General features: G+C 43.6%; 1 protein-coding gene across 2 annotated transcripts in view; it reads left to right on the forward strand.

The window, feature by feature from the left end:
• The window catches only part of LOC126353784 (probable DNA-directed RNA polymerases I and III subunit RPAC2), a 47,552-nt gene extending 25,156 nt beyond the window's left edge, over positions 1-22,396 (forward strand). Inside the window, exons 3-4 of one of the 2 annotated variants that reach the window (XM_050002873.1) lie at positions 21,911-22,037; positions 22,257-22,396. In XM_050002873.1, the coding sequence (XP_049858830.1) occupies positions 21,911-22,037; positions 22,257-22,286 (157 nt within the window). In that variant the 3' untranslated portion in view covers positions 22,287-22,396. Of the gene's footprint in view, positions 1-21,910; positions 22,068-22,256 lie in introns of both variants that reach the window. The other variant, XM_050002872.1, reaches the window with a different exon arrangement.
• Positions 22,397-22,883: the final 487 nt, after the last annotated feature.

Here is a 22,883-nt window from a genome sequence, read left to right on the forward strand (position 1 = left end):
CCGCGTTTACTTGCTTATAAAATGATTGAAACGTGTGTTGGGAGAGGTACGTGTCGACCACTGGGTCCATACGTCTCTTTTCCAAGTCTGGACAAAGATCAAACGTCTTTTTGGGTACAGATATCCGTAGCATTAACATCAATGGCGTGTTCTGTACCAATGCAAACGTGATTACTGAGCACTATGCTCAAGCCTCTGCGTCGGAGAACTAGCCCTCAGCCTTTCGCACCCTCAAACACCACAGTGAACTCTATTAGGCCCCATTTGCAGACTGGGAGCTTGTCAGTGCCCTTGCACATTGCTGTGACACAGCTCCTAGGCCAGATGCTTAACATCTACATCTACATCTATACTCTGCAAATCACCCAATGGTGTGTGGTGGAGGGTACTTTATGTGCCACTGTCATTACCTGCATTTCCTGTTCGTCGCATATGGTTTGTGGGAAGAATGACTGTCAGAAAGCCTCCGTGCACACTCGAATCTCTCTAATTTTACATTCATGATCTCCTCTGGAGGTATAAGTAGGGGGAAGCAATATATTTGCTACCTCATCCAGAAACACATCCACTCGAGACTTGGACAGCAAGCTACATCGCGATGCAGAGCGCCTCTCTTGCAGAGTCTGCCACTTGAGTTTGCTAAACATCTCCGTAACGCTATCACGGTTGCCAAATAACCCTGTGACGAAACGCGTCACTCTTCTTTGGATCTTCTCTATCTCCTGCGTCAACCCAATCTGGTACAGATCCCATACTGATGAGCAATACTCAAGTATAGGTCGAACGAGTGTTTTGTAAGCTACCTCCTTTGTTGATAGACTACATTTTCTAAGGACTCTCCCAATGAATCTCAACCTGGCACCCGCCTTACCAACAATTAATTTTATATGATCATTCCACTTCAAATCTACCAGTGTTTGTTCCGCTATCATATAATCATACAATAAAGGATACTTCTTTTTATGTATTCGCAATACATTACATTGTCTATGTTAAGGGTCAGTTGCCACTCCCTGCACCATGTGCCTATCTGCTGCAGATCTTCCTGCATTTAGCTGCAGTTTTATAATGCTGCAATGTCTCTGTATACTACAGCATCATCCGCAAAAAGCCATGTGGAACTTCCGACACTATCTACTGGGTCATTTATATATATTGTGAAAAGCAATGGTCCCATAACACTCCCCTGCGGCACACCAGAGATTACTTTAATGTCTGTAGACGTCTCTCCATTGAGTACAACATGCTGTGTTCTGTTTTTGCTAAAAACTCTTCAATCCAGTCACAGAGCTGGTCTGATATTCAGTAGGCTCTTACTTTGTTTATCAGGCGACAGTACGGAACTGTATCAAACACCTTCTGGCAGTCAAGGAAAATGGCATCTACCTAGAAGCCTGTGTTTAATGTTTTCTGGGTCTCGTGAACAAATAAAGCGAGTTGGGTCTCACACGATTGCTGTTACCAGAATCTGTGTAGATTTCTACAGAGTAGATTCTGGGTTTCCAAAAATGACATGATATGCGAGCAAAAAACATGTTCTAAAATTCTACAACAGATTGATGTCAGAGATATAAGCCTATAGTTTTGTGCATCTGGTCGATGACCCTTCTTGAATACTAGGACTACCTGTGCTGTTTTCCAATCATTTGGAACCTTCCGTTCCTCTAGAGACTTGCGGTACACAGCTGTTAGAAGGGGGCAAGTTCTTTTGCGTACTCTGTGTAGAATCAAATTGGTATCCTGTCAGGTCCAGTGGACTTTCCTCTGTTGAGTGATTTCATTTGCTTTTCTATTCCTTGGACACTTATTTCAATATCAGCCATTTTTTCATTTATGCAAGGATTCAGAGAAGGAACTGCAGTGCGGTCTTCCTCTGTGAAACAGCTTTGGAAAAAGGTGTTTAGTATTTCAGCTTTACACGTGTCATCCTCTGTTCCAATGCCATTATCATCCCAGAGTGTCTGGATATGCTGTTTCGAACAACTTACTGAATTAAAATAAAACCAGAACTTCGTAGGATTTTCTGTCAAGTCGGTACATAGAATTTTACTTTTGAATTCACTGAATGCTTCGTGCATAGCCCTCGCTATGCTAACTTTGACATTGTTTAGCTTCTGTTTGTCTGAGAGGTTTTGGCTGTGTTTAAACTTGCAATGAAGCTCTCTTTGCTTTCGCAGTAGTTTCCTAACTCTGTTGTTGAACCACGGTGGGTTTTTCCTGTCCCTCAGTTTTACTCGGCATGTACCTGTCTAAAACGCATTTTATGATGGCCTTGAACTTTTTCCATAAACACTCAACATTGTCAGTGTCAGAACAGAAATTTTTGTAAAAATTTTGATAGAATTTATCTCTGGCTTCAGCCAGCTTTCCGTACCTATAACGATTTCAGCTTTGGTGCTTTCTATCAGCGCTTGAAGTTCTGGTACTTTACCAATGCAGCTTTGACAGTTTACAATTACAATACTGATTGCTGCTTGGTCCCAGCATGTCCTGACTTTGCCCCACACATTTTGAAGCCCTTTCTGTACTTGCCCGAGGCCATCTAACCTAAAGAACCGCCCTGTCCACGCCACACAACCCCTGCTACCCGTGTAGCCGCCTGCTGTGTGTAGTGGACTCCCGATCTATCCAGCGGAACCCGAAACACCACCACCCTATGGCGCAAGTCAAGGAATCTACAGCCCACACGGTCACAGTACCGCCTCGGCATCTGATTCAGACCCTCCACTCGGCTCTGTACCAAATGTCTGCAGTCAGTCCTGCTTTCATCCCACTAGTGGAGACTGGCAGTCTTCACCAAATCAGATAGCCCATGGAAGCCAGAGAGGATTTCCTCCAATCCATAGGGACACACATCATTGGTGCCGACATGAGCGACCACCTGCAGATGGGTGCACCCTATACCCTTCATGGTATCCGGAGGGACCCTTTCCACATCTGGAATGACTCCCCCCGGTATGCACACGGAGTGCACATTGGTTTTCTTCCCCTCTCTTGCTGCCATATCCCTAAGGGGCCCCATTACGTGCCTGACGTTGGGGCTCCCAACTACCAGAAAGCCCACCCTCTGCGACCACCCAGATTTTGCAGACTGGGGGCAATCTCTGGAACAGTACAAGCAGCTATGTCCGGCTGAAATAAGTATCAGCGAGAGACGAGCCTGAAACCGGTTTGTCAGACAAACTCGAGAGGCCTTCCGTTCAGCCCTCTGGAATGTCTTTCACCCCTTGCCATACCTCGATACGACCTCCCACTCTACCACGGGTGAGGGGTCGGCCTCAATGTGGGCAGTATCCCGGGCAGCCACAGCCGTAGTCCGATCGGGGGATGTGTGGGATGAGCTGGCCATCCCAAACAAACCCCTGTCCAGACCCCCACAGTGATGATCATTGGCAACAGCCTCAAGCTGTGTGACCGAAGCCAACACTGCCTGAAGCTGGGAGTGAAGAGATACCAACTTAGCCTGCATCTGAACACAGCAGTCACAGTCCCTATCCATGCTAAATACTGTTGTGCAAAGAATGTCTGAACTAACAATTTGACACAAAATTTAAACAGTTATTAAAATAAAAGATTGCCTATAAATGCAGTAATGCTGCTACTTGCACACTGCTGACACACTGCTCGGCAGCATAAGGAGACTACGCGATTTTACCCTATTCCGGTACTAAAATGTGATGCTACAACAATCAAATATTATAATATGCATGAAATTTGTGAATTAAACAATGCAAGTACCTAAAAACACCCAAAGAAATCAAATTTAACTGTGTAACAAATAAGTGAGCTAAGAGTATAAGACTTGCTGCTGGCAGCTGCTTATCCAAGCAAGGGACATCTCATCATCATCTTAAACCAGAATAGAAAAGCATCTGGAATCACTCAACAGAGGAAAGTCCATTGGACCTGACGGGATACCAATTAGATTCTACACAGCGTGCGCGAAAGAACTTGCCCCCCTTCTAACAGCCGTGTACCGCAAGTTTCTAGAGGAACGGAAGGTTCCAAATAATTGGAAAAGAGCACAGGTAGCCCCGGTCTTCAAGAAGGGTCATCGAGCAGATGCACAAAAGTCTAGACCTATATCTCCGATGTCGATCTGTTGTAGAATTTTAGAACATGTTTTTTGCTCGAGTATCATGTCGTTTTTGGAAACCCAGAATCTACTCTGTAGGAATCGACATGGATTCCGGAAACAGCGATCATGTGAGACCCAACTCGCTTTATTTATTCATGAGACCCAGAAAATATTAGATACAGGCTCCCAGGTAGATGCTATTTTTCTTGATTTCCGGAAGGCGTTCGATACAGTTGCACACAAAGTAAGAGCCTACTGAATATCAGACCAGCTGTGTTGCTGGTTTGAAGAGTTTCTAGCAAACAGAACACAGCATGTTGTTTTCAATGGAAAGACGTCTGCAGACATTAAAGTAACCTTTGGCGTGCCACAGGGGAGTGTTAAAGGACCATTGCTTTTCACAATATATATAAATGAACTAGTAGATAGTGTCGGAAGTTCGATGCGGCTTTTCGCGGATGATGCTGTAGTATACAGAGAAGTTGCAGAATTAGAAAATTGCAGTGAAATGCAGGAAGATCTGCAGCAGATAGGCACATGGTGCAGGGAGTGGCAACTGACCCTTAACATAGACAAATGTAATGTATTACGAATACATAGAAAGAAGTATCCTTTATTTTATGACTATATGATAGCGGAACAAACACTGGTAGCAGTTACTTCTGTAAAATATCTGGGAGTATGCTTGCGGAACGATTTGAAGTGGAATGATAATATAAAATTAATTGTTGGTAAGTCTGGTACCAGGTTGAGATTCATTGGGAGAGTCCTTAGAAAATGTAGTCCATCAACAAAGGAGGTGGCTTACAAAACACTCGTGCGACCTATACTTGAGTATTGCTCATCAGTGTGGGATCCGTACTAGGTCGGGTTGACGGAGGAGATAGAGAAGATCCAAAGAAGAGCGGCGCGTTTCCTCACAGGGTTATTTGGTAACCGTGATTGCGTTACGGAGATGTTTCGTAAACGCAAGTGGCACGCGGTGTAGCTTGCTCGCCAAGTTTCGAGAGGGGGCGTTTCTGGATGAGGTATCAAATATATTGCTTCCCTTTACTTATACCTCCCGAGGAGATCACGAATGTAAAATTAGAGAGATTTGAGCGCGCACGGAGGCTTTCAGACAGTCATTCTTCCCGCGAACCATATGCGACTGGAACAGAAAAGGGAGGTAATGACAGTGGCACGTAAAGTGCTCTCCGCCACACGCCGTTGGGTGGCTTGCGGAGTATAAATGTAGATGTAGATGTAGATCTGGTGCGATGGCGTCCTTCTGTCACATTGGCGGGAGAGCACCATCGTCCCGGTGCTAAAAATCCGCTTGATGTGGATAGCAGTTGGCCCACCAGCCTCATCAACGTTCTCTGCAAGCTGCTGGAAAGTATGGTGTGTCGGCAGTGGGTTGGGTCCTGAAGTCTTGTGGCCTGATTTCAGCCAGGGTCACTCTACCACTGACAATCTTGTGTCCCTCGAGTCTGTCATCCGAACAGCCTTTTCCAGATGCCAACACTTGGTTGCTGTCTTTTTGGACTCACGTAAAGCATATGACACAACCTGGTGACATTATATCCTTGCCACATTGTATGAGTGGTGTCACCGAGACTCGCTCCTAATTTTTATCCAAAACTTCCTGTCGCTCGATACTTTCCATGTCCAAGTTGGTGCTTCCCACAGTTCCTCCTGTATTCATGAGACTAGTGTTCCACAGGGCTCCGTATTGGGTGTATCTCTATTTTTAGTGGCCATTAACAGCCTAGCAACAGCTATAGGACTGTTGGTCTTCCATTCCCTGTATGTGGATGACTTCTGCATTTTTTAGTGCTCCTCCAGTACTGGTGTTGCTGAGCGGCATTTATAGGGAGCCATTCATATAGTGCAGCCATAGGCTCTAGCCCATGGCTTCCAGTTTTCAGCCGCGAAGTCGTGTCTCCTGCACTTCTGTCTGTGTCGTACCATTCATCCAGAACCAGAACTTTACATTAATGATGATCCAATCACTGTAGTGCAGACATACTGAGTCTTAGGACCGGTTTTTGACACCTTATTGTCTTGGTTACATCACCTTCGTCAGCTTAAGAGGGAGTGCTGGCAGCATCTCAATGTTCTCCGCTACCTGAGCAACACCAACTGGGCTGCAGATCGCTCTACGCTGCTGCAGCTCTACAGAGCCCTTGTTCAATCCTGCTTTGAGTATGGGAGTCGGGTTTATGGTTTGGCAGCGTCCTCAGCATTGAGTTTACTCAACCCAGTGAATGGAACGAACAAGAAATGGGAAAACATACACCACAAGGAAAAGTAGGAGGAGGAATTAAAACCATAGAGCAGATTGTCTGGGGTGGCTGATCACAATAATAAAAGGGGTTGAGCCAGCCACTCTGCATATTAAAATGACCACCCCAAAAAGACAACATGAGATGAACACATGTATGGAAAAGATGACCACCAAAACAAAGAAAAGCAAAGAAAGTGTGACAGAGTTAAAATGGAGGGAGGGTGGAGATTTCAAAGAGAAGACTAAATGCCAACTCTTAGATTGTACTATTAAAAAAAACCCTCACAAATAAAACATAAAACTAAATCTGCTGTTGAGATATTGTCACTAAACTTCGGAGGTAGGGCACTGGGAAGGTTAAAAGTCCGCTGCAGAGTGGCTAAAAGTGTGCAGTCCAGCAAGAAGTCAGCGACTGTCATATGTGAGCCACAGTGAAACCGAGGTGGGTCCTAGCGACAGAGTGAGGTAGTCATGTGTTAGCCACATATGGCCAATGCAGAACCGGCAGAGAATCACATAGTTCCTGCGAGAGCCCCCTGTGGAGGTCTACCACACATTCATAGTCTCCTCAAGGGCGTGCATTTCGTTGTGCACACAGAGATTGTGCTGTTCCGTCTCCCAAAGCTGAAAAACCCTGCGGTGTAATAATAATCGCAGGTCAGTTACAGGGATGCCGATCTCCAGAAGCTGTTTCCGTGTAGCCTGTTTGGCCAGCCTGTCTGCAACTTCATTTCCTGGGATTCTGGCATGTCCACACAAACGCCATGGAACGACTGGACCGTTCCAGGGCATAAATGGACCCCTGGATGGTCGCTACCAAAGGATGGTGGGGCTAGCACTAGTCGAAAGCTTGTAGGCTGCTCGAGGAGTCAGTACAGAGAAGAAACAACTCGCCAAGGCATGAGTGGACGCGCTCAAGAGCACGAGAAATGGCCGCCAGCTCTGCAATGAAAACACTGCAGCCGTCTGGCAAGCAGTGCTGTTCCTTATGTTCTCCATGTACATAAGGGAAGCAAACGTGACCATCAACCATTGAGCTGTCAGTGTAAACCACTTCACAGTCCTAGTGCATGTTAAGAATCGAGAAGAAGTGACAGCGGAGAGCTGCGGGATTAACTGAGTCCTTAGGGTCATGTGAAAGGCCCAGGTGAAGGTTCAGTCTAGGTGTGCGCCATGGTGGTGTACGTGAATTGACCTGGAGTATAAGTGATAAAGGCAAGGACTCCACTTCAGACAGCAGAGATTGGACGCTAATCACAACCTTAAGCCCTGACCTGGGCCTCTGATGCAGGACATGAACCGCCGTGGATGGGAAAAGGAGACTGTAATTCTGATGCTCCGAACTACAAATGTGCGCAACGTAACTGGCGAGCAGGTGTGCATGCCTAACATTCATTGGAGGGACTCCAGCCTCCACCAGGATGCTGGTCACCGGACTCGTCCTAAAAGCTCCTGTTACCAAACTTTTTAAGTGTGGTGTTGGGTGTTTTTTGTACCTTGAGTCTTGCTTGCGTCAGGAAAAAAGGTCCAATGACTCTTTAGTGTGGTCTTCTTTCTACCTCAAACCAACCAACCTTACCAACTGCTGATTCTCTTTCACATTTATCAACTCTTGTAATTGCAGTCTTGTTCTACACACGTTGTTAATAACATTCTGCTCCCTGATTTAAACATCACTACTTTCAAAACGACAAAGTTTGTGTGCTCCAGTGGATACTGGCAAATACTTCCTTTAAATCTACAAATGTTATAAGTGTAGATCTGCTTTTTGTTTTTGGGATAAGTCGATGAGTGAGTAGATTCCCTTGTATATTTACATTCCTGATCTTTTCTGTGGGTAACTTCTGCCAGTTTCTCCATTCTTCGGTTAGTAATTCATGTCAGTATTGTGCAAGTACAATGTAGTGAACTTAAAGTTGAATAACATCTGCACCTGTCATCTCCTGTCTTCTTTTGAATTGGACTTACTACACTCTTATTGAAGTCTGAGTGTATTTCATGTGTGGAAACTCTAGGTTGGAATATCAACAATGTGGGAAAAGACAGTTTGCTACTTATCATAAAGAAGACACATTAAGTTGCAGACATTTACAATTAAGACATATACATAAAGCTTACAGCCACAGCCTTCATCAGTAAAAGGGACACACACACACACACACACACACACACACACACACACACACACACACACACACACCATCCATTAACACAAGCAAGCACCCCTCATGCACACATGATCACCAATTCTTGAACCTCGGGCCAGAATGCAACTATCATGTTGGATGCAAGCAGCAACCTGGAGGGCTGAGAAAGGGGAAGGGATAGTAATGTACAGGTGGTGTGTGCGTGTGCGTGCGCATGCGCGAGAGAGTGGAAACTGTTGGTGCGTGGGTGTGGGGACAGTATTTTACCATAGGTGAGTCTGGAATAATTATGGGAGTGGAGAATGTGTTGTAAGGACAATTCTCATCTGTACAGTTCAGGAACGCTGGTGGTAGAGGGAAGGATTGAGATGGCTCAGGTAGTGAAGCCTCTATTGAAATAGTGTGTTTTGTTCTACTGCATGTTGTGCCACTGTATGGTCTGGTAAATGACATGGCTGCTTTCTCAGGTGGCCCGGGTCCTTATAGGGTAGGACAAACCTGTGACAGGACTGTAATAGGAAGTGTTGGCTAGTTTTTGCACTTGGGTCGTCCACAGGGATGAGATCCTAGTGGCAAGGGATTAGGATTGGGAGTGGCATAGGGATGGATTAGTATGTTCTGTAGATTTGGTGGGCTATGGAACACCTCTTTAGGAGGAGTGGGAAGTATCTCAGGAAGGATGTCTTTCATTTCAGGGCATGATGATAGATAATTGAAGCCCAGGCGAAATATGTGGTTCAGTTGTTCCAGTCTAGGGTGGTACTGGGCGATGAAGGGGACATTCCTTTGTGGCTGGTTCTTGAGGGTGGTGGGAGGATTGGGAGATCTGGGGCATAGTGCCTGTCTGTGAAGGCATAGGTGAGACCCTTAGCATACTGAGCGAGCGAGTTTTTGTCATGGCAGATACACCATCGCTGGGTGACCAGGCTGTATGGGAGGGCTTTTGGTGTGAAATGGATGAGAGCTGTTGAAATGCAGGTACTCTTGGTGATTGATGAATTTAATGTGGACAAAGAACAGATATATGGATGGAGCAATTGGACAGGAGGAGGAGGTCAACATCTAGGAAGGTGGCACACTGGGTCGAGGTGGCCCACGTGAAGTGGATGGGAGAGGTGTTGAGGTTGTGAAGGAATGAAGATTGGGTGTCAGTCCTGAGTCCAGAACATGAAGTTATGGTCAATGAACCTGAACCAGACTAGGGGTTTGGTATTTTTGAGGGTTAGAAAGCTCTCCTAGATGGCCCATAAAAAGGTTGGCATTGGAGTGTGCCATTTGGGTGCCCATTGCTGTGCTGTGGGTTTGTTTACATACTGTCCCTTCAAAGGAAAAGTAGTTGTGGGTTAGGATACAGCTAGAAAGATCTGTGAGGAATGAGGAAGTGGGTTTAGAGTCTGAAGGAGGTAGGCAAAGGTAGTGTTAGACAGTGGTTAAGACATGGGCACGAGGGATTTTGGTGTGAAGGAGGTAAAGGGATAGGGATGCTGAAGAGTCGGTGAAGGAAGTAGATGGTATCTTTGGCATGGGAGGCTAGATTATGGGCAATTGGTTGGAGCTGTTGGTCAGTGAGGGCTGAAATTCTTTCAGTGGGGCACAGTAACAAGCCACAATGGGACATCCAGGATTGTCGGGTTTGTGGATTTGGGGGCGTGTGTAGAAGGTAGGGATTTGGGGGCGTGTGTAGAAGGTAGGTATACAAGGTGTCGTAGGGGTAAGGAAGGGAATGGATACAGGGGAGATGTTGTGTGAAGGACATAAGGCTTTAAGCAGGTATTGGAGTTTGTGTTGGACTTCCTATCCTCAAATAGGCCTGAAGCTTCTGTGGGATCACTCTGGCTGAGTTTATAGGTGGATGAGTCACATAATTGGTGGAGGCCTTCTGCAATGTGATTACTGTGATTCATAGCAACAGTGGTGGAAACTTTGTCTGCAGGTATGATGATTAGGTCAGGATTTGTTTTGGTTGGAGGGATTGGTGACAAAGAAGTGCTTCCATTGCTGTGACGAGGAGGAGGAGTGTAGGCCTTTGACAAGTCCAGCATGGTTAAATTTGGGTGTAGGGCTAAAGGTGAGGCCTTTAGATAGGGCTAAACTTCTGTGGAGCTGTAGGTCTTGGTGGAAAGGGTAACAACAGTTTTAAGGTAATCTTTTGGTTCTGGATTTGCTGGAGAGTCGGTAAGGAGTTTTGGGGATTGTGGCAAGTTGGAAAGGTCAGCTAGGAGGGATTTATCTGCTTTGAGGCCAAGGAGGAACACTGTGGGTACAATGAGGGTTGGATAGTGGCACCCAAGGTGGCAGCAGGATGTCAGTGGGTTGGATAACATACAGAGTTGATGTCTGGAATGCTCCTCCAGATGCTGAGGAGCAAGGGACTCAATTTCAGAGATGAGATGTGTGGATTAGGGATTGGAGAGTAGTAGTATCTTGCGGAGGGAGCAGAGGTGCTTCTGGGATGCCTGTGCCATGGAGATGTGCTTTTGTAAAACTAGATTTGTGATAGCCACGGCTTGGCAGAATCTGAAAAGATGTAGATTATTGTGAAAGGAGGAATGGGATACAGAGAAACGAATCTTTAAAGTTAGGCCATAGCCAGCATTTGAGAAACTGGATGTGGGACTAGGTTTTAGCCAAGGAAAGGGATAGTGTTCTTAACTGGTGCAGAAAGTCGGAGCAAGGGTCTTTTGTGGCAGGAATCATGTAAAGGAAACGGGAATAACACAGAGGCAAAATAGGTGTTGATGGTTGTGAGAGGAGCTGCATAAGCGAAAAGATGTATAAAAATTTGTAAAAAATACGTAAAGATATGCAGAAACACACACACACATACATAAAAATAAACACAGATACATAAAAATATGCCCAAAGAGGCAGGCACTATCCCCCAAACCTAGTCTGCAAACATATCTCACATGGTACATCTCCAATCCTCCCACTACTCCCAAGAACAATCCCCTTGACTGGAACAACTGATATCCTTCACCATGGCTTTGATTACTTATCATAATTCCCTGAAATTATTGACATCTTACCCGAGCCACTTCCCACCCCCTCTTAAAGTGGTGTTCCGTGTTCCATCACCCACCAACCTCCACAACATCGTAGTCCATCCATATGCTACTCCCAATCCCAACCCCCTGGTGTAAAATCTGTCCGATTCGCCCACCCACCTGCGAGCGGTGACACAGTGGTTAGCACACTGGAGTTACATTCGGGAGGACGACAGTTCAAACTTCTGTCTGACTATCCTGATTTAGGTTTTCTGTGATTTTCCTAATTCACTTTAGCCAAATCTTGGGATGATTTCTTTGACAGGGCACGACCAACTTCCTTCCCCATCCTTCCCTAATCCTGTGGGACCGATGACCTCACTGTGTGGTTCCTTTGCCCATATCAACCAACCAACAATTCCCAAACACCAAGAAGAGTCATATGCACATGCAACATAGCAGTTTGGCTGCATAGTGCATTCTGGCATTTGTGGCAGAAGTGCATCTGAGAAATCGTGTCCGATACTAAAATCCGTATCACAGCTCAGCCGTTTTGCTCTAATCTTGGTTGGTGATACTGATACAATGTGATGCATAGACATGTTCCAGGAATTGTTTTTTGCACTTGCGAAGTGCTGAGAAAGATAATGTCTAACTTGTACCATTTCCTCTTTTGAAACAGAGAACTGAAATGCCTTGCAGGTTCTCATGACAGAACCTGTGAGGCTGTAGGACTCTGATCTTTATAAACTCTTTGCAAACTTGTTTTTGTGACAAGTCTTTTAACAGTGCCACCAATACCATCACAGGAAGATTTTCCATGGCTGGTAGCAAAAATGGACCAGTTGCACTTGTTCATGGTAGCAGATATTTCTGAAATCCTTAAAATTTTTATACTGTGCAGCACAACCATCAGTGAAATATTTAACATACGCAAGATGAATTTCTGGAAATTCACACTTCAAAAAATTAAGTACAGTGTTCAGAGTCTAGAACACCAAGGCAACACCATGTTCTGGATCATCAGAACCAATACAAATACTTACTGCATGCAACTATTGGTCCATTTTGTAATATATGTGGACAGTGTGAAGAGTGCAGCTGCCGTTGTTCCGATCGTACCCCTGTACTTCATCTTGAACAACAAAATTGACATTTTCACTGAAATCCATTAAAATTAACACTTATCCTTCATAAAGTGTTCATTTTCAGATAATCAGATTGTGATTGAGAAATGAGTGTGTGGAGTAAGTTTTCCAATTTTCTTAATTAGTGTGCCACAGAATTCTGATAGAGAAGTGACTGAAACACTTAGTCAGTATATAAGTTGATACCCATTGACTGGATGGAACCATCTCATCAGGATCATAGTCTTCTATCTCATTTTCTAAGTGGGTTTGAAGCAATGAACTGGTGGGGCATTTTTCACACAGACATGTTATTATTTTAATTAGATCTTGGTGTGTTTCTTTAATAGAAATGGAATTTAGAAGCAATTCAACATTTTGGTGGTAAATGCACGCACATACCGTATGTGTTTCTGATGATCTTACAAGTATACACTGTTTGGTCAAAGATAAGAAAATTTTGAGTCCTATTTTGTCTTCAGGATACTTTTTGAATATAGAGACCAGTTCAGTTAAATTATCTAAAACAAGACACTTTTATTGATAGGTATTTTTGCTAGTGCTCACTTTGTCTTTTTTCCCTGGGGCATTATTCTTGTTTCCATCATCCAAATAAAAACTCTTTACTTTTACATTTTTTTCATTTAGCAATATCTTTCCTCTTTTTTGCTCAGCCATCAATAAAATACCCTTCTTCATTAAAAGAACTCTTGCTTGTCATACTAAATATTCAGAAACCTGAAATTTGGAACGGACTTTCTGTCGAGACCAAGTTGGCAACACAAAAGTAACTGAATTTTTTCATGATTATTTTGCATATTCAATTTTCTGTTTGATTTTGTCCATGAGTTCACTATGATGTTTTGCCTTTTCTTCCAGTTCTGTTAAATCACTGTCAGGGATAGTGCTTGCATCAGCAGCCAGCTCAATTTGATATGTACGTGAAATTTTAGTTTTTAGAGTCCCAGCAGCTGATTCCAATTTTTGTATGGCTGCTGCATACCAATTGTGCCAAGCAACTGAATGCAACTTTGCAGGAGATACTACTATGCTAATATTGAGCACAGATTTTTCAGGAGTCTGTACCTTCATATTACTGTAATTTATATAGTCTGGTGATGAGTCGCCAGTTGCTTGTTTTTCAATAATAAGTTTGATACAGGTTGGGCACTTTTTCTCCCCAGGAATACGCTGAAGCCCCCACCATTGAAGATCTTTGCTTTTCCTAAACTAATTTCACGTAATCCAGATGAAACAGATCATTTATGGCACTTGAAGTGATCACAGCAAATTTTCTTATGTAGAGAGAATCTGCGCAGGTACCTGTCTTTGTGTTTAACAGACACACATGAAACACTTAAATCATGGTATGAATGACAGTTGCTTGTCATAATAAAAGTTCTTGTTCTTCACTGCTCAGTTCATTCACACAAGTCAGGGCAGTATCACATGTACCTTGCAGGTACTATCCAAGTAAACACTGCCTACTTGTACTTTCCATACTGCTTCAGTCATAAAACCAATATTTGTCGTAAATAATTCAAAAGATGATTGGTGTTACCTAAAAAGTAATTACAAAAGTATTCCATATTATTATTGTAACATTAGGGGGACTTAATTATTGGTTAAAAATTCAACTGTTGCAGTTTTTAACTATTCATTCCAAAACAAAAGTGACTCTTAGTACAACTCGGTACAAGAGCTTAGAACTGCATGCTCAGTGAACACGATTCAAAACAAAGGAACTTGATAATGCAATACATGTAGTGGCAATAAAACAGTGTTCTCAGATAAGATTTGTTCCTTGGGAAATCCAGTGATGACATGGTAGTCATGAATTAGCAATTTCAATATTTCTTTTACGATAGCATTGTTTTCACACTTACTTTTATTTTTACAAACTGATTCTTTTTGTGTGACATAATGCAATATTTATAATAATCTTGTAAATTTTTCAAAGGGGTCTATGAGGAGGCAATACCTTAAAATTATGTCTGTGCATGGATCTTGTTGGAAAGAAATTATTTACAATTTTTTCTGACATGTAGATGATGGATATTCACTACAAGAAGCATGACTATAAAAATATAAACCTTCCTCTTTAACAAACAAACAAACAAACAAAAAACTTCTTTTCTATCATAAGTGAAAAAGTAATTGACCTGCAACATTTATATTCTGGAAATGTGAATATACGTAGGCAAAATTTCACTACTCAAAATTTCAAGGATTTGCATGACGATGGTGTCATTTTCTAAAATTTCTGAATTACTTGACGTGAAATGACCCAGCTCTGCCTGTGATCGGGTAGGAAATGCCTGTGGTTAGCCTGCCATAGGAGGTTGTCGGTGGGTATATAGAACAGATCTTGCATGAGGGCCGACCAAAAGGGAGTGGCCCACAGTTTGCAGGAAATGGAATAGAATATTCTGTTGGTTGGGTGGGTGGCGGAACACTTCATTGGGTGATGTGGGTAGGATTTTGGCTAGGATATCCCAATCTCTGGGTACAATAAAAGATAATTGAAGCTCCGAGGAATCTGTGTTTGAGATTTCAAGGCCAGGGTGATACTTGATCAGAGGCATGCTGGATGATGGCTGGTCAGCAGGTTTACTGGTACCAAAGGAGCAAATGGTATGTGAGATTTGTTCTGGATGAATTGAATTGGATATTGTCTGTCAGTAAAGGCTTATAAGTTTATTGTTATATTTTGACAACTCCTGCTTTCTACTGCAGATGTGACAACCTCAGCTGGTGAGGCTGTGAGGAAGAGACTTTCTAACATGGAGTAGGTCACAGCTGTCAAAGTGGCATTACTGCTGGTGATTGGAGCTCTTTATATGGACAGATGTATTTATGAAGCAAACTGAGAAGTGAAGATAGACATTGAGGAAAGTGGTCCGATGAGTTGAGGAGGGACCAGATGAAGCAGATTTGGGAAGAGGTGTTGAGGTTATGGCAGAAAGAGTAAAGGTTGTGCTTGTGAGTCCAGATCATGAAAATATTATCAATGTGTCAGAACTAGACAAGAGGTTTTAGGTGACTGGATAGGGAGGAGTCCTCCAGATGGCCCAAAAAAAAGTTGGCGTAGAATGGTGCCATGTGAGTACCAATGGCAGTACCATGGATTTTTTTGTAGATTTGGCTTTAGAAAGTGAAACAATTGTGGGTCAGGATGTGGTTGGTGGGGAGGATTAGGAAAAAGGAGACAACATAAATTAGGAAGAGTCATCTGTCCAAAGACTTGCATCTTTCCTACTACCACCTCCTTGCACTCTTCACTCTCCTGTATCCCCCAGGGGGCCCACAACTCTTTTGTGGATACGTGCGTAGCGAGCACGGGACCCCGAGCTAATGTGACCCTCTTTCCTTTCCGGGCTGCATACCTTCCTTTTCCGCATCCCCCCCCCCCCCCCCCCCCCCCCCCGCACCCACATATTCACCCCGCGCCCCCACCACCCCCCACCCCCCCGCATCTCCGCCTCTGTCTTTCCCTTTCTTCCCCTCTCAGAGTATGTTTTGTGCCTACGTCCGGAGACGGACGCTCGAAAATGTAACACATTCTTCGCTTTCTCTGCTTGCACGTCTTAATCCTTCCTTTGTCCTTCTCTTTTCCTTACCTCTTCTCTTTACCATTTTCTCTGCTGCGGCATTTGAGACCTCTCTTGTTTCCTTTCCCTTTCTTTGTTTTTCCTTTTCTCTTTCTTCCTCCGTGTGCGTGTCTAAAGGTTGACCCATGCATTTTCACGCGTAGCCGGTGACGGGGTAACGCATAATTCCTCGCACCGGGTCGACAGGTAGGACATGTACGTACCCCCTGGTAACGGCCAGGCCCAGGGAGGAGTGATTACCCGAGCTGATACCTTCCGAAAGTGCTGATTGGTCCCTCCGTCCGTTTCTCGGGAGGTGTGACCTGAGGTGTGAACAATCATCTAAGGCGGGAGTGCCCTCAGAGAGGGCCCTGACAAGGGAGGAGCACGCCATCGGAGACACCAGTAATCATGGGGGATACTTCCGCAATGGTTTCCTCATCATCTACTATGTCTGCTCACAAGTGTAAGTTAAATGAGTCTCAGCCACAGACAGTTCTTCCATCGTTGCCACAGTTCCTTGTTGTCTCACGAAGGTCACGAATTCTCCACGGTCAACCCTTTAATTATTCAGAAAGGTGTCGACGCAATTGCAGGTCCTGTGAAGTCTTGTTCCAGATTAAGAGATGGCACCTTGTTGTTAGAAACAGTCAGTGCCCTCCAGGCGCAAAAATTGCTGCGTACTTCACTGCTACACACCTCCCCTGTCCAGGTGGATGCGCACCACACTTTATATTCCTCACGTGGGGTCGTTTATACACGCTCCCTCGACGGATTGTCCAATGAGGAAATTCAACAGTACCTGTCTGACCATTGCATAACAGCTGTTCACCGAGTGATGAAAAGGGTTGACATGAACATCGTTCCAACCCGTACTGTCTTCTTAACATTTGACAGAGTTCAACTCCCATTGAACATCAAAGCGGGCTATGAGAGAATTTCCGTTCGCCCTTACATCCCAAACCCTATGCGTTGCTATCAGTGTCAACGGTTCAATCATACCAGCCAGACCTGTTCCAATCTGGCCAAATGTATTGTGTGGCAAGGATGCCCATGAGGGTGCTTGTCCACATCCATCCCCTCGTTGCATCAACTGTGTGGGTGACCACGCTGCTTCCTCCAGAGATTGCCCCATTTTTAAAGACGAAAAGCTCATTCAGGAAATCAGAGTGAAGGAAAAGGTGTCGACCTTTGCTGCTCTAAAATTATTCGCCAGTCGCAAGCCCACTGTGCCTCAGACAGGTAAATACAGCACTGTCCTTGCCTCTTCTCGGCCAACAAAGGAGGCGGCCACGCAGACATGTGATCTCACCTTTAGTGCCACGGTCGTGGCACATCTCCCCCCTAACGCTGAAGACCTTGCTGTCGTGCGCCCAAAACCCCTCTACAACAACTACTACTACTACTACTACTACTACTACTACTACTACTATCTCCCCTCTAGCTATCACCCCATTTCTCTCACGAGTAGTGTATGTAAGGTTTTGGAGCATATGGTGAATTGCCGTTTAGCTTGGTGGCTGGAGTCCCGCAGTCTTTTAACACCGGCCCAATGCGGTTTCCGAAAGCATTGTTCTGCAGTTGACCATCTTGTTGCTCTCTCCATTTACATCATGAACAATTTTCTCCGTAAACGCCAAACAGTAGCAATATTTTTTGTTCTGGAGAGAGCATACGATACCTGTTGGAGGACAGGCATCCTCTGCACACTGTTCTCTTGGGGCTTTCGAGGTCGGCTGCCCCTTTTTCTTCACGAATTTATGGCAGAGCGCACATTTAGAGTGTGGGTGAACACTACTCTCTCCCGTACTTTCTCCCAAGAAAACGGGGTACCCCAGGGCTCCATGCTAAGTGTTATACTGTTTGCCATTGCCATAAATCCAATTATGGATTGTCTTCTTCCTGATGTCTTCAGGCTCCCTCTTTGTGGATGACTTTGCGATCTACTACAGCTCTCGATGGACCAGCCTTCTTGAACGACGTCTTCAGGGGTGTCTCGATCGCCTCCACTCTTGGAGCATCGACACAGGCTTCCACTTTTCTCCCAGTAAGACTGTTTATGTTAATTTTTGGCATCGCATGGAGTTTCTTCCACCTTCCTTACGTCTAGGACCTGTCAACCTTCTGTTTTCAGACGTCGCTAAATTCTTGGGTCTTAAGTTTGACAGAAAACTGTGCTGTTCCTCCCACGTTTCCTATCTTTCGGCTCACTGTCTGCGATCCCTCAATACCCTCCGTGTCCTGAATGGTACCTCCTGGGAGTGGACCGAGTGGTCCTTCTCTGCCTCTATCGCGCCTTAGTACACTCAAAATTGGACTATGGAAGCATCGTTTACTCTTCTGCTCGGCCATCTATTCTTCGGTGTCTCGACTCTATCCACCACCGTGATTTACGTTTAGTGACTGGAGCTTTTTACACCAGCCCTGTGGAAAGCCTTTATGCTGAGACTGCTGAACCTCCGCTGTCCAATCAGTGAGCTGTCATGAGTCGTTACGCTATCCATCTATCTTCCATGTCTGCTAAACCGGCCCATGACATTTTTTTCGAGGCCTCCTTGGATTTAGGGTATGCAGGCTGCCCTTCCTCCCTACTACCACCGGGAGTCCGCTTCAGTCAACTGCTCCATTCTGTGTCCTTCCGCTTTCCTAAAACTTTCTTGAAAACTTGGGTTACAGCACCGCCTTGGCTCCGTCCCCGGACCTGCCTGCTCCGTGACCTTTGTCAGTTTCCCAAGGATGGTACCCCTTCACTTGTTTATCGTCGGGCATTTGCTGCTCTATGTGCACAAATGAAGGAAGCCACATTTCTTTACACTGATGGCTCAAAAACATCTTTTGGTGGAGGGAGTGCCTTTATTGTTGGCGACACCCCAAATCAATTTCGGCTTCCCGACCAGTGTTCGGTTTATACTGCGGAGCTTAACGCTGTTCTCCATGCTGTCCAATACATCCGTCGCCATCAGCGGGTACAGTATGTTATCTGCTTAGTCTCTTTCAGCTCTCTCCTCAGTCTCCAAGCTCTCTATCCTGTCCACCCTCTGGTCCACTGGATTCAGGACTGCCTCCACATGCTCGACATGGGGGGCATCTCTGTGGCGTTCCTCTGTATCCCAGGACATGTTGGTATCTGTGGAAATGAGGTGGCCGATATAGCGGCCAAGGCCGCAGTCTCTCTTCTTCGACCAGCTATTCGCACGATTCCCTTCACCAATATATGGAGTGTTTTATGTCGTCGTGTTGTTCTTTTATGGCACGCACATTGGTCGACACTTTCCCATAATAAATTGCGGGACGTGAAAGCTCTTCCCTGTGCTTGGACCTTTTCCTCCCGAATGCGTCGTCAGGAGGAGGTAATTTTAACTAGACTCCGGATAGGGCACTGTCTTTTTAGCCGTTGACATCTTTTAAGCGGCGATCCTCCCCCACTCTGTCCCCACTGCTCTCAGCTGTGGAAGGTAAGACATCTTTTACTTGAGTGCCCATATTTTACTCTGTTGTGCGCCCGTCTACAGCTGTCGCCTGATATATCTTCCATTTTAGCAGATGACATGCACTCAGCCGATCGCATTCTCGAGTTTATTAGTGCCAGTGAGATGACGTCCGTAATTTGAAGTTCTTTTTGGGGACAACCAACCTCCTTCTGTAGTGGTTTTTAAGCTTTCCTTCTGTTTTTAGTTTCTCAAATTTTTCGAGTTTCGTTCCCATTGCTGCTGGTTTCCATTTTCGTTTTTTTGCCTTTCCTAAGTCACAGACCGGGCGCTAATGACTATAGCAGTTTTGAGCCCTAAAACCACAAAAATGTAATTGGTATGGTATGCTATTGCTACAAAAAGAGCTAGTGCACGAAAGCTATTATGAATGCTGTTTTCTGTTAAGTGTTCCCATGCTCCAAGCATTGATCCACTTTAGGCGAGTGGATTCTTTTAGTTAATGATTTTTGCATGTGTAATTATGGTCTTTCATGCTAGTTTTGAATTTCCTTACACAGTGTTTGCCATGATAAGCAATTTGCGTGTCATCTAAAATGTGGCAGTAACGGGCAGCAATCATTGTCCATATGTGATTTTGGAAGTCAGACAACAAAATACTCTCCACTCTAGAAAAATAGAGTACAGGAGTTTGAATCTTAACCAGTGAAACAGTATTTCCTGTGTATACCTTGGTTATTTTTATTCTGATTTATAATATTGTATCTATATTTTGTTGGAGGCCACAGTATGGTAGGAAGCAATAGTCGTCTTCCCCATAGTGAGCAAGATGTCTCTGAAAAATCTCCTACTGGATATGCATCTATTTCATGATAGTTATCATTTATCATAGCATGTCTGCCCTGATGGGTGATTGATATTGCTGAGAACACTCTTAAAATTTCAAACTGTGCCTTGGGTATGGTGAATGTGCCTTGGGTATGGTGAATGTTAGGGGCTTTCATGTCCCATTTCTTCCCTCTTCACAATAGCTTAGGTCAACCAATGACAGACCAGTTATTCTTTATGTATAAGATCATTGAAGCAACAGTTAAAAGTTAGTTCCTCTTGATGAAAATGATGGAGACTGTTGCTGAAAGAAAGAGATTTTACTCAAATGTGAAGCAAGAAAACTACCTAAAAAATGTTACATATGTATTAAGTTACTTTCAGCAAATTTGCTATTTCGAGACTTAATTAAATTAAACTGTTCACATTATCAATATGTGAAAACAGTAGTTTATTGTAGCAAGTATATGTTTTATTCAGGGACTGGTTTCAATAGTAATGATCATCTTCAGATTTATCTGCATGTTGAATGAACAAAAATGGCAAATATAATATACAGCCTTGATCAGCACTTTCGTATGGCATGGAAAAACATGATAAAATTATGATAAAGTGTTTGCCATAATTTTATCATGGTTTTTATATCATGTGACAATACCAATAGATTGTTGTGGTTATCAAATGTTGCCAAACTTTGGATCACTATTATCTTTAAAGTGAGCATATCATTCCCTCATCATGTTTACTTTATAACTGTAATCATAAAATATTGAAATTTGCTGTATACTGTAGGACCCAACGAAAATAGAAGCAGGTCATGGTAACTACTTTTCAATTATAGATCATTGCTGGCAGTACAGAATGAACCAATTACCAAATTACAGCTCAATTCCAAAACAAACAAACAAAATTATTGTAGATCACATTATTGTCTTTACAGTCACCGAAATTACTGCTCATGTACATACATTTTTCTTAAATTGAAGAGTATGTGTTGGTTAATCAAAGTAATGTAATATAACAAAAATTATTTATTACTATAGTAAGAGTCACAAACGACAGCGGTTCATACAGTTACACACCCGATAGGGCTCACATTGTTGCTGGTTACAGGCAACAGTTTCAGTACGCTCATACCAATGTTTTCTGTGTGAAGAAAGCAGGTGTCTTGCAAATTGCTTGCTTATGTAGAGTTGGTTGCTTACGGCCAATATCAGTAATGACAGCTTTGCAACTAAGAGACTAAATTCACTAAGTAACTTGGTACAATCATTTTTAAGGCTCACATTGACTAAGACATTCACAGCTCTAAGAACACTACGGAACTCTCACTGGCTGTCAGTGAATGCTTGATGTAGGTGTGCAGGACAACCTTAAACTCATCGGCCATCGTTTGTGACTCCAACTGTAGTGGCTTCTAACCGAATGAATGCTAATGGATGAATGTATTTTTTAGTCCAGAGGTCCTATTTTGTGGGTACACAATACCTCATCCAGCAGAAACAAAGATGCATTTCAGGATTCAGACAAATGGACCACGAGCTGCTGATATTCTGAAAAAGGGCATTGAGGATTTAGAAAAGGTGTGTGACCACATATTGGAAGTGTTTCAGGTAATTAATTAATAATAATTAAAATTTGTTGTTAGATGTCTCCCCCTTTTCTAGTGATAGCTATTAATCTGTTATGTTTGAAATGTTAAAAGTTCTTAATTATTAAGGTGGGAGATATGTGCTTATAAGAAATTCAGAGGAATTTTCTGTTGTACATAGTCATATTGTGAGAATTCTTTTCATTTACAGGCAGAAACAGAAGAGTTTGAAGCACCCTGAAACAAATTGTGTAACGAGATACTATTTATGGAACCATAATTGGTTACATTTGTAATGTTTTGTACTATAAATTTTATATTATTCTGAAATAAAATACGTTTGATACTTTATATGTAATTATCTTATTGTATTGTAGTTGAGGCATTTATCTGCAGTTGTTTGTGATGCTCATTATCAGAATTCAGGCACAATAGGGATGATCTAAAAGTTTCCATTGGAATGTGCTGTTGCAGCAAATATGCAGTGTAGTGTGACTCTGATGTGGGCAAATAAGCACTGACACGTAGTCAAAGAATTGGTGTGGGATTTGTGTCTTCACTTGTGTGCAGCAAATGTGGAAACATGAATTATCGTGATAGTGATATTATTACCAAATGTATCCAGACAGGACCAACTTGCTGTTATTCTTTTGGCAGCTGAAGGACAAACACAGGTAGACATCCATCAGAGAATGAGGAATTTGTATGAGGCAGCATGTCTATCGAAAACCACCATTGTGGAATGGGTGCTGCTGCTTTACGATAACACATGTTCGCATATTGAAAATGCAACTGCAAAACTTATGCAAACTCATGTGGGATACACTCGAGCACCTGG

The sequence above is a fragment of the Schistocerca gregaria genome, chromosome 3 (genome assembly GCF_023897955.1).
Source record: "Schistocerca gregaria isolate iqSchGreg1 chromosome 3, iqSchGreg1.2, whole genome shotgun sequence".
In the NCBI taxonomy this organism is placed as follows: Eukaryota; Metazoa; Arthropoda; class Insecta; order Orthoptera; family Acrididae; genus Schistocerca; species Schistocerca gregaria.